At 37.5% G+C, this 24,206-nt stretch overlaps 1 protein-coding gene across 1 annotated transcript in view; it reads right to left on the bottom strand.

Moving 5' to 3' along the window:
• Window positions 1–24,206, bottom strand: part of mgl (megalin) — a 213,688-nt gene that overhangs the window by 158,265 nt on the left and 31,217 nt on the right. The window contains exons 7-12 of the mRNA XM_067142002.2: window positions 20,649–20,884; window positions 10,237–10,442; window positions 9,088–9,279; window positions 8,864–9,004; window positions 3,792–4,001; window positions 80–529 (exon numbers count right to left, since the gene is read on the bottom strand). Coding sequence (XP_066998103.2) covers window positions 80–529; window positions 3,792–4,001; window positions 8,864–9,004; window positions 9,088–9,279; window positions 10,237–10,442; window positions 20,649–20,884 — 1,435 coding nt within the window. The remainder of the gene's footprint in view (window positions 1–79; window positions 530–3,791; window positions 4,002–8,863; window positions 9,005–9,087; window positions 9,280–10,236; window positions 10,443–20,648; window positions 20,885–24,206) is intronic.

Raw genomic sequence — 24,206 nt, 5'->3', positions numbered from 1 at the left:
AGCTTCAATAGATTTCTTTATCCTTCGCAATGTATTAAAGAGGAATTTTTAAAAAAAATTTCAATCGTGCATTACTCACCCTTGTAGATAACTATTGAGAAAGGATGTCGTATAAGCCTTGAGTTCACAGTTCGTACGTCTGTCCCATCCAATTTCGAGTGCTGAACATGGTCCAATAATGCATCACACCAATACAACCTATCAGTAGCAAAATCCACAGACAAACCATTGGGCCAGCCCAAGGTCACATTGCGGAACACCATCAAATTGCTTCCATCTGTGTGAGCGCGACTGATATTTGCTGGACGGTCCCATTCTGAAAAGAAGATGTAACCTTTGTTGGGATGCACAACAATAGCCCGGGGCCTCTTCAGGTTCTTGAGAAGAGTTCTTCGGTAAGCCACATTGCGTGTACTCAGTACGTTGAGAGTTCCCTTGCGGCTGTCAATATAGTAGAGGTTTTTAGACACCCAGTCAACTGCCAAGCCTTCAACACCCTCATTCTGAGATGCCAGCACAATCTCTCGTCCTGAAACATATAGGATTATTGTATAAGCACCCTAAAATGTAGAATTGCCTGCATCTATTGCATGCTCCTAGTTAGAAGAACCACAATGAATTTAAAAAGTAAGCCTGTTGGGTGAATTGCAGAAACAATAGTCACAAATATTCAATTATTATATGATCCTTGAAAAGTAATTTATATACACATATATTGATTTCTAAACTATTGTCTTTAACCCTTGTAAGACCAAATGATGATATATCGTTAATGCCCACCCTTGCCAAAAAAACACTGATAATATACTGCATTACCAATAGCTGCGCTATAGAGATCAACTGGCAATATTCTGTCAATGGAATGAACCTATAATGTGTTTTGAAATAGCCTTTTTTCTTTCAAAGCATATCTTTTTTAATTTCATGCAAAAAAAATTAATAGTTTTCTCAATATTTTGGAAATAATCATATCAATATGTTAGTTAGAACCTATGCTATGGACTGATGAATGGAAAACTCTAAATATTAACCTCATGCACTACACAACCTCATCATGTAAAACTGCCAGTCAGTAATAGTTTCAAAAGATGAACTGTTACTATCCTGGGAGTCAGTTTGCTAACAACAGTTGTACAACAAGTGGCTGAAAGTGCAGCAATGAGGTAATAAATTAATTATAAACGTAGTGAAAAGCAGTTTAATTCCATGAACTGCAATTAAATGCTGAAAGAAATATGTATTTAGTTATTTGCAGTATGATGCAAAGCAAATCATTAATAGGCCTTTGAAATCCAAATTAACCTTGTTAAGTCTGCCCCCGATAAGCCAGATAAGACAGACTGTTTCATCCGGACAGCAAAATAAAAATGTGTAAAAATAGAGAATGCAAGATTTTAAAGTGACTGGAAGTGAAGAATCTAATTTGTCACATAGCTCTGCAAATGTTAAGAATATTTACTCATTGTGGATACATACTGCAACCAGTTTCTATTAAGCTGCTGTAACAAACATTTCATTCTTTGTATTGTACAGTACTGCATTTTACTAAATTTCAACAAGCCCTTTTCTGGATAGAAACACAAAAATTACCTGTTATTCAAAAACTTAGAAAAGGTGCATCCTTCAGAAAGATAACGAGTGAATTGTTAACATTTCAGTTAAAATAATATAGAAAAATGGAAAAGCCTGCCAGTAAAAGACCTGTATGATGCTGTGTACAAGTGGTCTATACAACTACATTTGAACAGATTGACAGTCCGATGAAGTGAACTGTAAGTTGGGTTATTTCAATTAATATGGACTTTCATTTATCCAGTCAACTATCCCCCAACTAGTCTGGATTAATGAGGTTCTGCTGTATTATAATTCTGAAGTTTCAGAGAAGAGAAAGGAACTGCAGCAAGGTATTTCAAGAGGATCTGACTATACTACTTTCAGAGTAACTGCCACTCAAGAACACATGGCTGAATTTAGCAAAAAAATACAAACACTTCGGCATTTACGTTGAAATATAATGTTGATATATAAATAAATAATATAACCATTTAGTCCCATCCAATTTTCATCAGAATGTTGTTATACCTATTCCCAAGAAAGCCAGTGCTGACAGGTGTGAAAACTACCGCACCATTAGTTTAGTATCTCATGCCTGCAAAATTTTAACACGTATTATTTACAGAAGAATGGAAAAACAAATTGAAGCTGAGTTGGGAGACGATCAGTTTGGCTTCAGAAGAAATGTAGGAACATGTGAAGCAATCCTGACTTTACGTCTGATCTTAGAGGATTGAATCAAGAAGGACAAGCCCACGTTCATGGCATTTGTAGATCTAGAAAAGGCATTTGATAATGTTGATTGGACCAAGCTATTTAAGATTCTGAAGGTGATTGGGATCAGATACCGAGAACGAAGAATTATCTACAATCTGTATAAAAATTAGTCTGCAGTAATAAGAATCGAGGGCTTTGAAAAAGAAGCAGCAATCTAGAAAGTAGTGAGGCAAGGCTGCAGTTTGTCCCCTCTCCTTTTCAATGTTTACATAGAACAGGCAGTAAAGGAAATCACAAAGAAATTTGGAAAGGGAATCACAGTCCAAGGAGAGGAAATCAAAACCTTGAGATTTGTTGATGATATTGTTATTTTATCTGAGACTGCAGAAGATATCAATAAGTTGCTGAATGGTATGGATGAAGTCTTGGGTAAGGAGTACAAGATGAAAGTAAATAAGTCCAAAACAAAAGTAATGGAGTGCAGTTGAACGAAGGCAGGTGATGTAGGAAATATTAGATTAGGAAATGAAGTCCTAAAGGAAGTAGATGAATATTGTTACTTGGGTAGTAAAATAACTAACGATGGCGGAAGTAAGGAGGACATAAAATGCAGACTAGCACAAGCAAGGAAGAGCTTTCTTAAAAAAAGAAATTTGCTCACTTCAAACATTGATATTGGAATTAGAAGGATGTTTTTGAAGACTTTTGTGTGGAGCGTGGCATTGTATGGAAGTGAAACATGGACGATAACTAGCTCAGAAAGAAAGAGAATAGAAGCTTTTGAAATGTGGTGTGTTACAGAAGAATGCTGAAGGTGAGATGGATAGATCGGATCACGAATGAAGAGATACTGAATCAAATTGGCGAGAGGAGATCGATTTGGCTAAATTTGACGAGAAGAAGAGATAGAAAGATAGGTCACATCTTAAGACACCGAGGACTTGTTCAGCTGGTTTTTGAAGGAAGTGTAGGTGGTAAGAACAGTAGGGGTAGACCAAGGTATGAATATGACAGGCAGATTAGAGCAGATGTAGGATGCAATAGTTACGTAGAAATGAAAAGCTTAGCACAGGATAGGGTGGCATGGAGATCTGCATCAAAGCAGTCTGTGGACTGATGACTCAAACAAAATAATCTTTACAGTTTCCGTAGAAGTTCATGCCGATCAGTGCCTGATGAATGCAATATCACTGGTGAAGTAACCAGATTTAAGAACAATATACAAACTTCTTAATAAATTTAATGGCTTTGGAGGCTTATGGAATACCTAACCACAAATTAATCAATAGCTGTTACTTGCAAGAAGTACTAACAAAAATAAAGCAAAAATTTTCAGATATCTCTTTATTTATAGTGATATGGCTGAGCAATTTTCAGACCAAAATCCCTTTGGCAGTTTTTGGCTATTCCTGTTAGGCATGCAAAATTGGTGACACCTGACAGTAACGTAAACAAGCTCTTATTTCTCCTATTTTATAAATTCCAGATAATTCCTAATTTAGAAGTCCTTGCATACTCACCAGTTCCATTTTTGTGAATTCGGTGAATGACATCTTGTAGTACATCAGAATAATATATGAATTCATCATCAGCATCAAAATCTAGTCCAACGAAGCGTGCACGGCGGGATACAACTGGTAATATTGCATCGCTGAAACCTTCTATTACTGGATCTAACACTTTTCCTTTGATGAATCGTTGTTGTGAATACATTAGAAATTCTGTCACCACTGCAAAGCATCAATCAATATTAACATAAACTATGTAGCACTTGAAAAAAACAAAACAAATAAAACAGTAATCATATCTGTGAAGAATAAGTAGCCCCATACCATTTTGATTGCTTTGTTGTATGTCCTTGGAAAACATAGTAAACAGACACTGAAGTGAATATGAAGTTTGGCTGATTATCAGTGTAGCTATGGTGTTTGTATTGGCAAGTGTATAATTGAGACCTGGGAATTCGCTAATGTTAGTGGCTTTATGTCCCACCAACTACTTTTACGGTTTTCGGAGGGGAAGTCATTGGTCAGGGTCTGTATGTTTGGTACCATCCCGGAACTTATATGGAAACGGAGAATGAAAACCGTAAGAGAATATTTCTAGAATAATACAGCATAGGATTTGGATTCTCTTTCAAGTTCATTTAATGCTGCTGAGTGTGTCCTTCATCTCAATCTTTATACTAGGATAATGATTTTTGTTTTAAGGGACCTAACATCAAGGTCATTTGTAATGATTTCTTAGTTATAAACACATCTAATGAGACATGGTTTTATGGTGTCAAAAAAGTATTAATATATGAGGAATTTTTGATAAACCATGTGCCTGTGGCTAATGATCATAAAGTGAACAATCAAGTAAAATAGAGTTCAATCAATCAATTCATTAATTTATATTTCCTAGGAGGAATTTGCTAGTGATTTCCTTTGAAGTATTGTGCAACACAATAGTTCCTGAAGAGCATTTATTAATATTTTTCCTGACTATAGTGAAAATGCAAGCAAACTTGCTGTTTTATACAACAGTTGATACCATCATGATCACAGACATGACACATTCAGTTTAACATGGAATCCAAACTGTAAGGACTAGAGTTTTTCTTTCAAAAAGTCCCATATGCTTTGGCTGGGTTTCGAACCAGACCCATCTTAATGAGAAGCCAGTGACAATATCTTTCAGTAATCATGCCCCCCTCTTGAAAATGCAAAAATCCAATCATTTAATACACATTACAAAAGGTGTATGCTATAGATCATTCCATGTTAAGAGAACAGTATTGTTATTATGACAACAGGGTTGCCATATTGAACAGCATCACAGGAAAGCAGCAGCATATACATTAGTGAAACTCAGTATTGAAGTTCAAGGTAAAAGGGGGAAGAAACTAAGCTGAAAATTATTTTTAGGAACACAAGGGAATGGGCCGTTTAGAGGAATTCATTCATTCATTCATTCATTTTATTTTATTTAGCAACAAGGGTAAACTACTGCAGATACAAAACCTCAGCACTGAGGTTCGAGGCAAACTGGGGGAGAAAATAGACAACATATAATTATTTTTATGGGCTTGAGGGGTAAGGGATGCATCTAATTGGATTTAAGACATTTGTCCAGGCAACGTCAGGTACTACTATACTGTCGTATCGCCCCATGAAAACAATGGTTAAAATTAAAAGCTCTTGTGCAAAAAACAGTGGTAAAATTAAAATGCTTTTAAGAAACAACAGCTAAATAACAAAACCAAGCACAAGATGGTGAATTTATGTTTCAGTACAAGTCATTTATGATATATTGCTGCACACTACAGTACCAAAAGCTTCAGTAAGAACTGCTGTAGAATATAATAATATTAGAAAAAACACACACACACACAAAAATACTATGCAAGATACAACCAAAGCAAAATATCTGCCATTAGACAACCACTTTCTGGCACTCGCCAAATGTTACCTCCTCACCGCTGTAGGCTGGAGTCCCTATCGCTCGGAACCTGGAAGATTCACTGCCGACAGCAATGATGAAGAGGTCCATTTTGTCCTGGATTAAGTCAGATTTCTACATGTCCGCTTCAATTTTAATAGGGTTCAGCTCACAATGGTATGGCGGTAAATGAAGAAATGTGATTACACTTTCTCTTGCCATTTCATCAATTCTGTGGTGATCATATTTCCATCACAGAGTTTATGAGGGCTGTTAAGTCTGTTTTTAGCATGTTCTCATCCTACACTGCACCATGTTCTCGAAGCCATGACCATACGTTTTCTTTCTTCCATGCCTTCAAAGGCAGAGCTTCTTTCTTGCAGCTGTGATAGGAGGCATTGTCAAGGACAATGAAAGGATTTCATGGCAGGTTCGGTAGCAGATGTTCTTTAACATATTCCTCATAACAATCATAGTCCATCTCATGAGTGTCTGCAATATTCTTCTTGCAATGAAAACATGTACTTTGCCCCTGGAATGAACCCATGCTCGTTACCAGCAGGCACTGATATGAACGGCAGTCAACGACCTGTAGGCGACTTAAGACCGCATGAGAGTCCTAACAGAAAAGCATCCCATGGAGTTGAAATGGTCTTATATAACCTTTTTATCCCAACAGTGTGCCCTGCATTTCCCTGACTTGTCAATGTGAAAAAAATGTTCTTGCCCTATTCTCAGTATTTCTTAACTGTTGTCAGATACTAACATATAAGATATAATGTCCTCTCTTTCCATCATATGAGCTGAATTCCCTTTCTTTTTGTACTATAAACACATGTCCTTCAACAAACTATACAGGATTGATATTTTGAAATCGGGAAGGTCTTTACCATTATTCGCAGACAGTAGCACTTGCTGCAAGGTTGGAGGTTAGTTTGTAAGGAAAGAATCATGCAACTTACACCACTGCAAACATAATCGTAAACTTGACTGACCTATTGCCTTTCCACTGTGCTTTAAGTTCTCTTCATTTAACCGGAGCCTAATATCTTGTAGTGGCTGCTGATTGTACTTTATAAACAGTCCTCTCAGAGAAGCCTGTTCCTTCAGCAGTTTCTTTAATCACCTAGCTGAGACATTTATCTGGATTCTTTCAACAAAGGTAATCAAGTACATTAAGCACAGTTTGCTTTTATTTTTCCTAAGTACCTGTCCGTGCTTATTTTTGAGAACAGCCTCAGCCATAATGCAAATACATCACTGTATTAATGTTAAAGGAAGAAATTGCACAAGTAGACTAATTAATCACATAACACTTGCTCAACACATGACAAATATGCACAGATACTAAGGCTAAAAACACACACACAGCAAATGGAAGACTTCCTTACAACAGTGATAAGCTGCCGGTGATTTATGAAGCAACGGATTACGCGGTACATGTACCACAGCAACACAGAAGGATAATGAAGAAAGGCAAGAAAGCGATGACTGTTCCTGCCATTGTGCTTCCTCCCTGCGAATGTATTTATGAAACAGAAAATGTTAAATAGGTATTTTAATAACTGACAGGCAAAAGGTCTCTTTCTTTTCATCCTTCTTTCATAATACAATATAAAGTACATTAAAATATTCCTTAACCGTTACTGGTCGACTGGCGGGCCGGCCCCGATATTGTGTTTATCTTGGAAAGGTCGAATGTTGGGTGGAACACAACATGTGATTTACGATCATCTTACGGCAATTATACATTTCTTTGCATAATATCGATGGTTGTGTTAACTTCTCGAAGGAGTTAATAAAATATCTCAATATATATCTAAACACTACTATCGAATTCTAGCAAGAAACAACCAATTGTTTCTGTTTATATTCTGTGTACTTAATGAACATCATGGTGTCTTAACAGTAATATATATATAACAAAAGTAAACATATCTTTTTGAGACATTCAGACATTATTGATGCACTTGAGAATCCCTATATTTCAAAATTACTTATATTAAAGCATTTATGTGAAACCTGTAAAACTTGCTCCTTTTAAATACGACCTGCTGAGCAATCATTCTCTATTTAAATACGGCTGCTAAAGGTTAATCATGAGAAATTATGGGTGTCTGGGGGGGGATATTCATTCCTTGTAGGTCAATAAGAGGAACACTGTTTTCTTAACATGGGATTATTTATAGGAGATTTTGTTGTATGTCCGGCGCTCCCTTCTCGCTCCGCCAGCCAGCTACACGCGCGCCAGGTGTCATTCTTCTAGCCCCGACGCGCAGCCCTCAGTGCGCGTGCCTGGACCGTCGTGTGTGTACTATAAAGAGGAACTCCCAGCCTGTCCTGATGCCCACTTGCCCCGGTGTCCAGCTACAGAATACACACTACGTCGAGCACGGAGGCTACTCCTCTTGAAAATGTGCTTCGGCCAGGTGGACTGAATTTCTGGCAGTACGAGGTCTCACCTCTGGTCACCGCTCCTCTTTCCCATTCCGCTGCCCATATCCAGTCGTACTATTACATACCGTTATATTTCCCTAATTAATGCAAGCTCCCTTGGTTTCGCCAAGTAAGAATTCTTCCAACATTGAACTTGCTTTTATGAACTCAGCAAGGAAGGACTTTCCAAAACATTTATGTCAGTACTTCTGATAGTTTTCGACTATCGACTTTTCATATCACAAGGACTATCTTTCGAGATAGTAGTGGATGTAAATACTGCAAACTTGTATATAGTGTACAAAAGATAGACTCTTTCTCAAGATTCCTAATTCATTTTGCTTCAAGTTAAATTTCAGTTTTATTTGTGTAAATAGTGTATTTTGCATTTGAAGCGAATAATAAAGTTGTGTTTTGTAAATCTCAACCTTGGTTACAACAGATTTTATAGGAGATATACAGGAACTTTCTTCTCTATAGTCATCATATTGTAATACTGTTTACGTTCATTACTTCAAGGCTTAGTTCACACAGATTTCTGTTAAAAAAATGTTAATATAAGATTGGAGATTATGTTGTGGTGATTTTTCTTAAAAAGAGTAAAAGAAGATGATCAATCCCTCAGTATTTGATTTTTGGAGTTCTTACTGAGCAATATAGATTACTGAGAATTGCATTCTTACTAATAAAATGAACTAATTACAAGAGATATGACCATGCAAAGAAGACTCACAGTTACAGTTCCGCTGATCAGAGGCCAACTGCCAACCAATGTGACAAGCACACCGGTATGCTAAATTCCCTGGTCTATCTGCTGCTGTCACAATGCACATATGTTGACATCCACCATTATTATTTCCACAAGGATTGAACACTGTCAATAAGAAAATAACATATTAATTCTGTATTTCTAATTCAACATTCACGGAATGTAAGACCTGTGAAGAGAATACTCACCACGCAGCTGTATCAGTTTATGGACAGCCTTTACAGCCCTAGGCTCTCTAACATCACGATTCCTATATATGGCCTGTATAGAGTTGGCACCTTCAAACTTGTTGACACTCATAATTCCTTGCTTTGTACCATCGGACCAATAAATATTGTTTTCAAACACAGTTAATCGTGATGGTGACGGAACAAGCTGACCTAGGAAGAAAAAAAAATTCACCAAGAACTAAGATTAGCTACATGTTACTGAACAGGTGCCTGGGAGAATATGACAATTGCTACACACTGAAATAAATATTCAAATCTAATGGAACCACTAAAGAATGACAGAATACATCAGAAAGTATGAACAGTTTATTTATTGAGAATCAGACACATCATGGAGCCGAATTACAAGGATCTGTCCCATACTCATCATAGTGGTTCTGAAAAAGTCAAGTTTCAAAAGGGGTTTGGTCCCCTATAGTAGAAAAAGGGCAGTCTTTATATCAGGCATTCTACTGTAGAATTTCCAGTAAGATTATTTATTGGGCACTACATATTGTTCATCTGGCAACTACACATGCAGTATGTGTTTGTATGGGGATCAACATCTGAGAAATGTTACTGGCTCCTTTCAAATGCGCAAATAATCTACCCGCCACTGAGGTCAAGGATCAGTGTCAACATCTTCACCTCAGAGTCTGTTAAGTGATACAAGACTTACGAGATGAGCATTAATTTGGTGAAAATTAGAAATGAAACAGTATTCCACTGGAGTTTGATACTGTCTAGGATGAATTATAAATTCAGTAATGGAAGGGGGAAAAAAAGTATTTAATATCGCAACTTTCTTCTGACTCTTGTGGCTCTCCTGTGCTTAGCAGTTACTATTTTTTATGTGATCTATTTTAATTGTCAATTTGTTTCCTTATTCCAGTTCCCTTGTCAGTGGGATGGTGGGGTCAACTCCACAACCTGTTCCTACAGTCCATGAAAGTGTTTCAGAAAGATATTAAGTTAATCAGATTTTCTGACCTCACAATAACATAGATCACCACACAATTCATATGCTCAGAAACTGATGATAAAATACATTACTAAAGCCTGCAAAGAATTTCTCCAAGGAAGTTAGAACTAAATGGAAGGAACTACAACAAACTAAACGAAGCTTACCTCGTAGGACCAGATGACGGTTCTGTCCTTGATAATCGACCGTCTCAATGTAATCCAAAAGGGAGTCACACCAGAACACTCTTTTAGCAATGATGTCTACTGCAACCCCAGAAGCTTTGTATGCAGCTTCAGACACTATAGCAAGAGAATTGGTGCCATCCATATTTGCTCGTAATAATTGGTTGCTGTCGGCTACAAACATGTACCTTTAAAAGAACCATAAATCTTAATAGAATATTACAGTGCTACATATAATCTATATAATTATATAAAATAACTTGTCCTGAATGACTGACTGACTGACTGACTGGATACATTCATATTAACGTGTAGGTGTTCGCTAAGGGAGGATTTTTGGATATTCCGTCACTAGGGGGGGGGGGATGGGGGGAGTGAATATTTAAAATGAGGATGTCTATATCTCAAAAACTTAAAAGTTTACAGATGTGATGATGATGATGATGATGATGATGATTGCTGTTTAAAGGGGCCTAACATCGAGGTCATCGGCCCCTAATGGTACGAAATGAGACGAAATGGAATGACAAATTAAAAGTCTACAATTCTCCACTGACCAGAATTCAAAGCGTGAGAACAAAGAATGAATGGATGGACATGAATTTAAAACAATCAGTGGATGCGACCCGCAATGCTTGACATTCACACAAACTGACGTAAAAGAATAGGATTACTGACCAAGGGACTGCTGCTATAGCTTAACACTGAAACGATGATGCTTGCAGTGTAAAGGGGGTCCAAAATCCAAGTTATCGGCCCCTCACAATGGTAATGATCACTAGGAAAGTAGAACCATGGTATTTGTCCTGTTGCGGTACTAATCAAAAGTAGCAGAGACTTGCGGTATTCCACACATTATTGTACTGCTCAGAGGTTATGAAATTTGACATATAATACAGAACTATGTTTTTCTCACTTTGTGGCATCATTTACAGGCAACGCAAACCTATGGTGTTCATCATGTAAGAGTACTAACCACAGGGACCTTCCCCTTTCCCGTGGTGTTCCTCATATAGTGGGTACTAATCACAGGCAAGGCAGAACCATGGTAGCTATCATCCCATGGTCCTGTTCATATGGTGGTACTAATCACAGGTACTGCAAAAGCCGACCGCACGCTGCTCCTGTGTGCTACTAATTACAAACCTATTTGGTACCTAATATAGTGTTACTACACGCAAGTAAAAGCGACCATGATGCTCTCCGCATGGTGGTACTAATCACAAGAAGTTTCATGGTTCCAAGACAATCATCCCTTGGTCGCCCCTTTCAGTCGCCTCTTACGACAGGCAGGGGATAATGTGGGTGTATTCTTCGTCGGCGTCCCCCACCCACAGGGCGTTGTGTGTTTGGTCCGCCAGCGTAGCAGGTTCGTGGTTTACAGATGTAAAAATTGGTATTTGGAATCTCCTTTAAAAATAAAGAAACACGCACTTCTAGGGAGGGGGAATCAACTTAACGGGTAGGAAGAGCGGTGAAAAAGGAATTTAATTACTTTCACGAGTATAATTATAACTCAAAAACTGAAGATGTTACAGACGTGAAAATTACTATTTGGAATATCCTTTAAAAGTAAAGAAATACACATTTTTTTTTTGTTAAATCGATGTAAGGGTTGTGGGGTTGAAAATAAGTAAATAAAGTGTTGAAATACGTTTATGAGGATACTTTATCTTAAAAACTGAAGCTGTTGCAGACGTGAAAGTTGGTATTTTGAATTTCCTTTCAAAATAAAGAAATGTAATTTTTGTTTCCGGAAAGTCCACTTACGGCGGGAGAGGGGTGGAAAGAAGTGAGGGAGAAGTAATTGAATCATTTTTATGAGTATACATTTATCTCAAAAACTGAAGGTGTTACAGACATACAGGCGTGAGAACTGGTATCTGAATATCCTTTAAAAATAATGAAACACATATTTTATTTTATTTTTTTCGCTTTCAGAAAATCCAATTGAGGGGCTGAAAATAATGGAAAAAGCGCATGAATTTTTAAAATGAGTACCGGTATATCTACATTATATGTCGTCCAGCTCCACTGCTAAATACTTAGCGTGCTGGCCTTTGGTCACAGGGGTCCCGGGTTCGATTCCTGGCAGGGTCGGGAATTTTAACCATCATTGGTTAATTTCCCTGGCACGGGGGCTGGGTGTATGTGTTGTCTTCATCATCATTTCATCCTCATCAGGACGCGCAGGTCGCCAACGGGAACCAAATCAAAAGACCTGCACCTGGCAAGCCAAACCCGTCCTGGAATCTCCCGGCACTAAAAGCCATACGCCATTTCATTTTACATTATATGTCAAAAACTTAACATGCTAGAGACAAGAAACTTGGTATTTGTAAATTCCTTTAAAAATACAGGAACCTGTACCTTTTTTTTTGGAGAGGGCACTTAACAGAGGGTGAAAAGTAGTTTAATTGTTTTTTATGAGGATACTCATATCTTAAAAACTGAAAATGTTACAGACGTGAAAATTGATATTTGGAATCCCTTTAAAAATAAGGAAACATGTATTTTTGTTTTCGGAAAATACACTTAGTTGGGGGTAGGGGGAGGACTGACCAAGGAGCTGAATTCTTTTTATGGTGATACTTATGTATATCTCAAAAACTGAATACGTTACAGATGTGGGAATAGGTATTTGGAATCTCCTTTAAAAATATAGAAACATGTATTTATTTTTTGACTTGAGAGAAGACTGTTTCTTGGATGTACAGTTCTATGTCGCATGGTCATCTTAGCCCCAAAAGGTAATACCACAAACATTGTTTACAAAGAATTTCTGGGGTAAATGAAACTCAATTTTTGGGCGAGTTTTTATACTTTAGGAATTTTCAGATAGTCTCTTAGTACAATGCCGAGGAACGATTAATCTGATCAAATTACGAAATCCACGCAAGCGAAGCCGCGGGTAACTGCTGGTTAAGTTATAAAAGCTTATTCATTTCTCTGATAAACATAAAACAATGCTCTAAGACACATAGCAGGCTCTTCAATCATTGTACTGCATCACTGAAGAGGCTTACAGAAATGAGAAGCGAGGTATACTCCCATTGCTTTTCTCACTGAGTCAGAAGGTGCAAATACATATCAGTCGGCAAAGCCCACTGATATCTACACAGCAATCAACACTAGAAGTTACAACTTCACACCATTCATCAAAGAGATTGGCTGCAGAAGGTTGGCATTACTGGCATCACTCACATTTTCATGACTTCATGTTCTCAAAGCCTAACGTGAGACTAAGGCAAGTCTTCGTCCACACCAGAAGACACAGTACAATGTAAACACTATATATTACCAAGATACATTATTCTTGAGTTACAAATTATTTATTATCAATAGTATTCTGAAATATTTCTGAAATAGATGTGGCTAAATCTAAGCTGTTAATTAATATCATAACACATAAGAAAGCAGTAAGTGTACATTGTTGCTAAAGTAAGAAGTGACAAGGTCAATTGGTGAAGATAACAGTCCAAAAATGTACTTCAATGTAACCATTTATTCAATAGCATTCATGAAGTGTCAAAAAAGCCACTGTTGTCGCTCTAATTTGCAGTAGTGAATTTATGGTGCAAGGTGCTTGTTTCAGGATAAGCTTCCGTTAATAATAACAACAATTCAGTCTAGAATAAGCAGTATTGAATTAGTAAAGAACGTTACGTGAAATAGCTCAATGGTAGTTCATTAAAGGTTCAGAGGGGTGAAATAGTTTGAAAAGCTGCAGGCAAATTAAAGACTCTTTCATAAATGTACTCTAGGATCCAGAAGTTTGAGACCTAGTGCATAGTTCATTATCAGGAATACTTTAGAACAAACATGGGCACAATTCGGCTCAGTGAGCAGCGCTTCAGCTCAGGCAGAGCATGCATTCTGGCGGCAGATACAGCCTAGCAGCTGCTTGCATGGCTCTCGATTACAACTAGTGTAGGGGCGTATACATAAACAGGTTAATACATTTAACAGTTTTATTGTACCTAATGTCTCACTCTATTCAGTGTATTAGATTATGGTGAGAAAACAAAATAAGTTATTTTGTATACAAATGTCTTGCACTAAGTAAATATGTGTAATTATATTCATTTCATTAGCTAACGGGTAGGAAAAAAAATTAATTCTTTTAACATTTGATAACAGAATACTCCTTTGATGACTACTACTACTACTACTCATGGAAATACTGCAGGCTAACATAAAAGCTTGTTTAGGCATACAGCATAAACGATGAATGACAAATTAACTGTACGATTGTATTGCATAAACATAATATACTCAGCCAGGTTCAAGCATACTGAGGTGGCTTTGCTTGCATCTTGATTCTGCATATCGCCATCTACTCTTTATAGCATAAGCTATTAGAAGTCAGCTGCTCTCAGCTCTTCCCACACTCGTGCCGTTAGCTCGTGGAGCGGGGCTCTCTCTCGCTGCCCACCTATGCTTTCGAACAGAGGTGCTCACGCTGGGCATTCCGTCCCACAGGCACCCAGCACTGTAAGTGGGCGAACTGGAAGATGACAAGTGCAGCCATGTGGCTACCTCACAGGCCATGAAGTTTGGGCAAATGTCTCCCAGTCACTCTCGATTACTGCGGCGATACCACAAATTGAAATGGAGGCAGAAAATAATGAAAGAAAGAGGGCAGAAATCCACGTCATTTTCAATTTACATTCTAAGAAATAAGTTATTTACATTCATTACAGTTTAAGTCTTCTTCTTCTTCTTCTTCTTCTTCTTCTTCTTCTTCTTCTTCTTCTTCTTCTTCTTCTTCTTCTTCTTCTTCTTCTTCTTCTTCTTCTTCTTCTTCTTCTTCTTCTCTTTGTTTTACTCCTTGGATCCACTGGTTGCCATTCTTGCTCATGTAAACATAGTTAAACACTTGGTTTTTCAATCTACTGTTATCCATCCTCATTATGTGAGCAAAAAATTTAATTCTCCTCTTTCTGATCATGTCTAACAGCCTTTCATTTTCTTTATCCTTGTATAGATCTTTACTCCTCCTATGTCTAAACTCTCCTTCCTTCCTTCGGTTTCAATGGTCCCCAAATTTTCCTCAATATTTTCCTTCCTTTTTTCTCTCTTCTATTTCACCAGCTTTCATAGAGAACATGCATTCTGTGGCATACAGACTCTCTGGTTTGAATACTGTGCTATAGTTTTTTATTTTAGTTTTCCTTCAGAGATTCTTCTCATTGTGTATCTTTAGTGAGTTGGTATGCTAGTTCCAGTTTTCTTGCTCTTGATCAGTTTGCTTCCTTATAGAGTCCATTAACCTGAATTATTTCACCTAGTATTTACATTTATTAACCTTGTTGATTGATTTTCCCATACTGTTTTTAGCATTGTGGATGAATCCCTAATATTTGACATGAATTTTTTTTTTTGCTAGGGGCTTTACGTCGCACCGACACAGATAGGTCTTATGGCGACGGTGGGATAGGAAAGGCCTAGGAGTTGGAAGGAAGCGGCCGTGGCCTTAATTAAGGTACAGCCCCAGCATTTGCCTGGTGTGAAAATGGGAAACCACGTAAAACCATCTTCAGGGCTGCCGATAGTGGGATTCGAACCTACTATCTCCCGGATGCAAGCTCACAGCCGCGCGCCTCTACGCGCACGGCCAACTTGCCCGGTTTGACATGAATTTAGTCTTCTCAAAAGATATCTGAAGTCCAACTTTTCCTGCTCTTCAGAAGATTGATTTGCTCTAAGGCAGTCTCTATACTTCCGGAGAGGACTGCTATGTCATCAGCGAAGACCAAACAGTTTACACCAACCCCTTTGTGCTTTGAACCTAATCTTATCTCATGATGGAGTCCCCTTTCTTTAAGTCTTTCTTTCCATACTCTTATTACCTTATCCAAGACGATATTGAAAAGAATTGGGGAAAGCCCATCTCCCTGCCTGATACCGGTTTTAATTTCAAATTCATCTGAGATCTCTTCCATAAATTTTACTCTGGACTTTGTTTCAGTCAGAGTTTGGCTAATTATATTGATTGATTTTGTGTCAACTCCAAATTCCTCTAAAATGTTCAGTAGTGAACTTCTGTCTACTGAATTGTACACTTTTTTTGAAGTCCACAGAAACTATGACATAGTTTTTGTTCTTTGTAACCCTGTCTTGCATTATACTTTTCAGGTTTAGAATCTGTTCTGCACATGATCTGCCTTTTCTGAACCCAATTTGTTTGTCTATTATTGGTTCAATTCTATTATGAAGAGCTTTTGACAGTATTTTATATGTAACTGCTACTAGGGAAATTCCTCTGTAATTGTTTACATCTGTTTTGTCACTGTTCTTATATAATGGCTGTATCAGTGCATTCTTTCAATCATCAGGGATTTTCTCCGTTCGCCATATTTCTTGTATTATGTTTGTCAGTTCCTGTCTTGCTTGACTGCCTGCTTCTTTCCACAGTTCTGCAACAATCAAATCTTCCCCTGCAGGCTTATTGTTTTTCAGACTTTGGATTATGTCATATATTTCTTTCTCATTTGGTGGGTCTAAGCGTTTAGCTTTTGTTTGTGGTTGACTGAATTCCAATCTTTCTTCAGGTTCTTCGCAGTTCAGTAGTTTTCACAGTTGTCCTTGTTGTTTAGTCTGATTTTTCCATTTTCATCTTTAAAAGAGAGACCGGGTGGTTGATACTTTGTTGTTTCCTTTTTGAATGTATTTTAAAAATTTCCTGTATTATGTTTAGTGAAATCTTTTTCAATTTGCATAAGCTGACTTCTTCCATATTTTCTCTTCACATTTCTTATAGTTTTAGAAGTTTGTTTCCACGCTATCTTGAAAGTCTGAAAATTCCCATCAGTTTTGAAGGAGTGCCACCTTCTCCACGCTGTCAGTGGTCTCTTCACATTCTTCATTCCACCATCTATGCTTCTTTTCCCTCTTCAGAGGGCTAGTTCCTGCGCAGCTTTAGTTATTTTTGTTCTCAGATCCCCCTCAATTCTTGGCACTGTCCTTTTCTAACGTCTCTTTGAATTTTTGGTTTACTTCCGAGTTGATTTTTAACATTCCAACATCCAATTTAGTTCTCCTGTTTGTTCTCTGTTTTGTCTATTTTGAGGGATGAATCTCATTTTTATGGTCATGAGGTAATGGTCACTCTCAATGTTGGCTCCTTTTTTTTACCTTGGCATTGTGGATCTCTTTTCTGCTCTTAGCAGAGATAGCTACTTGGTCAATTTGGAATTCCTCAAGGTGTGGGTTTGGAAACCACCAGGTTTTTTGTTTTCTACTTAGCATTTTAAAGTAGGTAGACATTAGTTTGAGATTAAAAGCCTTGCATAGCTCTACAAGCCTTATTCCATTTCTGTTTGTTCTTTTGTGTGCTGGGAACTCTCTTGCAATCTTCTTATAAATCCTTTCTCACCCAACTTGTGCACTGAAGTCTCCAAGTAACACTTTTTGACGTGATCTGCAGGAATTTTGTGGATTTCGTTTTCCATGAGTTCCCAGTACTCTTCCACTTTGTCAGGATTTTTCCTGTTATCATTTATTGGAGCATGAGCATTAATTAATGTATAATTTTTATTTCCACATCTTATGGTCAAGAGAGACAGTCTTTCAGAGGGTGAATAGAAGTTCTGGACTGATTCCACTATGCTCTTATGTACTATGAAAGCAGTTCCTAGGTGGGGGATTTTCTTCATTATTCTCTTCCATGCTTTTCTTTTGTATATTCTGTAATTTTCTGAGTCTAACATATTACTGTCTGTACATCTGGTTTCCTGAAGAGCAAATATTAACATTTTCTGGTCGTCTAGAATTTTGATTAGTTTTTTTAGTTTTCCAACTTTCAGAAGTGTATTAATATTTAGCGTACCAAAGGAGTATTTTCATTTTGGTTTCAGTTTGCTGTTACTTGATGGGTCACCAGTAGGAGGCTCTGATTCCTCCTTGCATGCTGTTCTGGGCTCTCCAGAATCCTTAGGCCCAGTTATACGGATTACTGCCGTGGTGGATTGACGTTTCCAATTACCACCTGATGTAGTTATTCCGTAAGTTTGCATCATGTATAGGTTACCTGACTTTCTTGGGGAACGGTTTGTTGACCGTTCCAAGATTAAAACTATGGTTGTGAGCTGTTGAGTTAATTTCTCAGCCGTACTTCACATGGTGTACAGATGCTGACCACAACACCGCTCGTTGACAGAACAGACATATGTGGATTTAAGTTTTAAAGGCAGTTCTTCCACCTCCTTTGCCACTGGAGCTGTTGACCTCTTCATTTGATGGATTTTAGTGACATTTCCTTCACTAAGGACCATCACCCTCCCAAGGAAGCTCATCCGCCCGAAGCCGTTGGCTCCCTTAGGGTGTCGGGTTATTTTACGCCGCCCAATACTCGGCACTGAGTTGCTGTCAGTACGGTTTACTCCATTACCGTAGCATGCAGTTTATGTACTTTGACCGGATACAATAAAGAGTTAGGCCTACAATCTCAAATACTTTTACAAGATACGTAATGAACTACAATTTTCACTATTAAATTTTACGAGGTTCTTTAGAACATTTCTAATATAATACAGAGTTTAGGTGGATAAATTGTGGCTTGTGGTGGTTTGGATTTAAAATATGTGATAAACTCGCCAACAATCGAATCATGTTTACCGCGAATAACATCAGTTAGGTTATTTATTTGAAGCCATACTGTATATCTGGTAGATATATTTACAATGTTGTTGTACTTTAATCTTGGATTAGTAAATATCTATGTCCTCACTCGTGATGAAACTCCCTCTCGCCATTTAGCGGCTAGCTATTATCATCGGACGCCTTTTAAATTTAAAATACCATTTTCAGAAATTCAATAAACAGAGTGTCACACAACACTACAACAATGTCCAAATTCAAGCAGTAAACTTGTTGAATTTGTAATTATATTACTTTTTGCTTAATGAATAACAGGAATTTTACTGTTTTTAAAAAATGGAAATACTGTCATATCCATCCAAGGAATTGTAAATTGTAGCTTGTACGCTTAAACCCTGTACCTTGGTAGATTGTAACAAAAAAGATTAACATGTCAGGTTTCTTTGAATTAATAAATAAATATAAGAAAATAAAACTGACTTTATATCAAGCACAGTGTAAATCAATCCGGAATATCTTGAAAAGGTCAGGGTTTTTTTTGCTGTATTATAGCACTTTGTTTTAAATACTGCACCCCAATCAGCATTTCGCTGAGTACTCGAGAAGAGCTTCATAATCACAAGTGAATGTCAATGCTTCCCTCTCTTCCCTTCTAAATGTATTCGCCCTTTCACCTCACTGTGACGTATGCTTGTTACGTAGGCTGCCCGCACTTACGTCATGCCAGCCCGGCTGCACTGGGAGCCTAGCTGAGCACCTCTGCTTTAGAACATAAATGCACAACCACCTTCGAAGTAATCTTCTTTTGTGACTGAACACTTTTGTCGGCATTGATAAAGCTTCTGGAAGCAATGCAGGAAGTCGTCTTCTGGGACCTCCTGTACGTGTGATACTTGTTTTTATCTTAATTGTGGGCCGATGACCTTCGATGTTAGGCCCCTTTAAACAACAAGCATCATCATATCTTAATTGCTGTTGCAAAATGACATTCTTTCAGAAAAATTTTTCATCTGTAGAAAGAGTTCAATCGTCTTGAGGAGGGGGAGGGGGGTAATACAAGCAAATAGGCAGGATGTTGAAGCACAAAGGTTCTATATTTGGCAAGAAATTATTATGGTGATGGTAGTGGCAACTGTTGTTTCAGAGAACAAAAAACTTAAGTATATCCGAGACAAGTAGGGATCAAAGTTCAGGCATTGCCATGGAGAAGATATCTTTGTCCACTTCGCTACATCTCAGACTGCTTACAATGGATGAATTTGCACGAATGTCCACGAAAGATTGTGGTAAGCACATTATGCCTCGCAGTTAATGATTTTGTCCATCCATGCAACCACTGGTCAACAGTGTGCTCATTATCGACAACAGATTCTTGGCCCTTGATGAAATACCAAAGCCACTCAAACCCTTTTCATCTCATCAACGTCGATTCACCGTAACACTGTTGTTAGCATGTTGAAGTCTCTGAAGGTGTGCCCCCCAAACTCAGATGAAATTTAAGCTTTCCACACTGCTCTTGAAAATCCAGAACTTACTTCAAGGCAAAACACTACAACAGAAGAAAGTCTGCCCACAGTGCTATTCTGCTGTTCACAAGTAAAACCATACTGATATGGAGGGGAGGGATGGTGGGTGTAATTGAGACTCCATTGCTTTAACTACATGCTAATGGTTTACTGGGTGTGCATAGGCCCCAACTCTTGGATTATATTTCATATGTAACACATGTTGGTTTTGAACAACAGCAAATGTTCAAAAAATTCTGAATTCTCTGTTTATTGCAATGAACTTACCCAACAGTTGGATCAAGGGCAATGTCTGCTGGACTACTGAGGTTACTTCCGAGGACAATTGCATTTCCTCCACCACCAATCTCAAAAACGTCAATCTTTTGCCCAATAGCATCAGCTATATATAGCTTGTTACCAACCCAATCAACTGCCAGTGCAATGGGAGCCCAAGTACCAGGAAGAGTGATATCACCTCCTGCTATTCCATGTCCTTCAGTCAACAATGTCTGAGTATGAACCTGCAAAAAAATACAATGCACATCATTAGGTTAAGAAGTGAAGTAGCAAGATAACTTTACCAAGGATCAGATGAACATTCTGAACATAATCAGAACAAATTCATCCTGTATGATGTGTGTTGCTTGCTCCCTTTATGGAGCTGATCTTCCTTCTGCCTTTGTTTACTTTTTTTAAAATACATATATACTGTACATACATTATCATTAAAGACTGTCATGCCTTTCAGCGTTCAGTCTGCAAGCCTCTGTGAATTTACTAAACGTCGCCACAATCGTCCATTTGCAACTAGTGCTGTGGTCTCATTTAGTTCTATACCTCTTATCTTTAAATCGTTAGAAACTGAGTCTAACCATTGTCGTCTTGGTCTCCCTATACTTCTCTTACCCTCCACAACAGAGTCCATTATTCTCCTAGGTAACCTATCCTCCTCCATTTGCCTCGCATGACATTTAAGGTGTAATTTTAATGACATATTTTAGCATCTTACTGGAATGAGACAAAACACTCTAAATATGAATCATGCTTATAAAGAATCTAAACCTCTTTCTTCCTTATTTAGCACAGTCAGCAAAGTCCACAAAATTAACCCCATCTGTAGACAGGGCAGAAAGAAGAAAAAAGCTGTATCTTTTACAAACATATCCCTTGCGTAAACAGTCACCAATTAAATTCACGTTCACAGATACTTCTGCTGAGCAGAGTTTTGACTTTTGGAAATGGGTAGTAATGTGCTAGAGAATGTGGAGGATGAGGTAGGGCAGGTATGTTATGGGGTAGTTTGAGTACTGGTGCATTGCTATGACTGAGAACCCAATTCTCTGTTTGCCACAAATAAGGTATCATTCATTGCACTGCAACATAAAGACATTGAAGAATTGTGACATACATCTCCTTAGCAACAGTTTGACATTCAGGTATTAATTCAAAATATACCAATCCCACAGCACTAGTTGCAAATAGAGGATTGTGGCAACATTTAGTAAATTCACAGAGGCTTGCAGACTGAATGCTGAAAGGCATAACGGTCTATAATTTTGTATGTATGTATGTATGTATGTATGTATGTATGTATGTATGTATGTATGTATGTATGTATGTATGTATGTATGTATGTATGTATGTATGTATGTATGTATGTTGAATAATACTTGAAGCATAATGTTTCCTTTTACTCTGGGATCATAGGTTATACCCTAAGCAGGCACAGCAGAGAAGTACCCTGAACAGAGAGGTAGAGCCAGCCAAAGTTACTTTTTGATTCTACTGGCATGCATGTTAGTACTGTCCCTCATGTATACATACTTCCAAACTGCTGTAGAATATTTGTAAAATGCAGAATTGAGAAAACAAAGTTCTTATATAATTTTGTCCTCATTATTTACTGGTGCAAGAGTAGTCAAAGAATAGAACAAAATGGTCATTCATTAAAGTTCAAACAAATGGAAAGTTTGCCACCGTATTTGTTATCTGTTGTTGTATTTTAGGGTACTGAACCAAGCAGTTCAAGTTCCCATTCTCCAGAGAAGAACTGAAGAAAACTTTGTATTCTTAGATCACTAATTTCAATGATTAAATTCAATTTTATGATCCTTAAATGGCCTTTTACTGGAGCATTTACCCTATCTCTTAGGTTTGAGTGTTGTCTAGTCAGAGTAAATGTAATCACTAGAGCTTTTCAGTTGGCCAACCTGTGATAAAGCATACGTTAGGTAGAAGTAAAACATGAAACTAATCATGCTAGTTGTTTAGAATACCGATATGAAACTGAAATGGAGACATGAAAGGATGTGAGAAATTAAACAATAGAAAAATGAAAAGCACCTGGAACAGTAAGACAAACGGGTGAACCAAAAATCTGTGTGAGTTAGTAAAATGTTTAAACATTGTAGACAGACGTATTGAATGAAGTACTCAGTAATAAATAAATAAATAAATAAATAAATAAATAAATAAATAAATAAATAAAACAATCAATTTTACATTAAATTGGGACTACAAAATAGGAGTTATAGGATTCATCTGTCATGCAACAAACTTGAGACCCAAGGAAAATTAATTGTAGTAATGGAAATTGAACGAACAAACAAGTAATAAATCATTTCATACAGAAAGATCGGAATGTGAAAAGGAATACATAATAGCGTGTATATAATGGCAGGTCAGCGTAGGAAGAGGAAACGAGGGGTATTATATGTTCCTATTTTCTATACTACTTTATTTGTCACTTGCTTTTTCCTTTCTGCTACTTATATCGATCTATTAGGAATCATTTCCTTTTTCTGCATTTCCACTCTTTTTATCAGATGTACTCTTCTTTATCTTTGACTCTTCCCTTTTTTATTTGCCTTTCTTCTTATCCTACACTTCCTCTATCAAGATTGAAGATCTGCAAGATGGCTGCTCAATGAATGTTGAAACCCACCATCCTGATGAGGCTTGAAAGCAGAAAAACATTTTGGGGGCCAAAAAAAAAGCAGATGTAATTGAACTGGGATTGATGAAGAGAAAGCCCATCTTGAGGTTCAGCAGTGCAAAAGAATGTAGAGATTTTCCTTGTCCTTACGGTGTTTTCATATTTTTGTCCTGCTCTTCTCTTTCTGTTGCACCTTCTTCAGTGGCTGACCTGTCATTGTGTTTATCCAATCAATCATTCATTCAATGTATCACAACTGATCTGCATTTAATACAGTCACCCAGATGATTGATTCCCTATTAGTTGTTTACCTGGACTTTTCCTAAATAATTTCAAAGAAGTTGGAAAATTATTGAACATCTGCCTTGGTACATTATTCCAATCCCTAACTTATCTTCCTACCTATATATATAAAATAACTTGTCCTGACTGACTGACTGACTGACTGACTGACTGACAGATTCATCATCGCCGATCCGAAACTCCTGGACATATAGAAATGAAATTTTGGGGATGCATTCATATTAACATGTAAGTGTTCACTAAGGGAGGATTTTTGGATATTCCGTCGCTAATGGGGTTAAAAGGGGGGTTCATTTTTAAAATGAGGATATAGATATCTCAAAAACTTAAAGGTTTAGAGTAATAAAAATTGGTATTTGGAATCTCCTTTAAAAATAAAGAAACACATTTGTTTGTTTTTGGAAAATCCCATGAAGGGGGGGGGGGGGCGGGGTGAAAAGGGGGGGGGGGGAAGGGTATAAACACCTTTTATGAGGAGACTTATATCTCAAAAACTGAAGATGTTACAGTCAGGAAAATTTAAATTTGGAACCTCCTTTAAAAATAAAGAAACACGTTTTTGTTGTTTTTGGAAAATCCAAATAACAGGGGGTGACAAGGGGGGT

The sequence above is a fragment of the Anabrus simplex genome, chromosome 2 (genome assembly GCF_040414725.1).
Source record: "Anabrus simplex isolate iqAnaSimp1 chromosome 2, ASM4041472v1, whole genome shotgun sequence".
Classification (NCBI taxonomy): Eukaryota; Metazoa; Arthropoda; class Insecta; order Orthoptera; family Tettigoniidae; genus Anabrus; species Anabrus simplex.
Note: the sequence above shows the minus strand (reverse complement) of the source record. Positions and strands in the feature narration are given on the sequence as shown.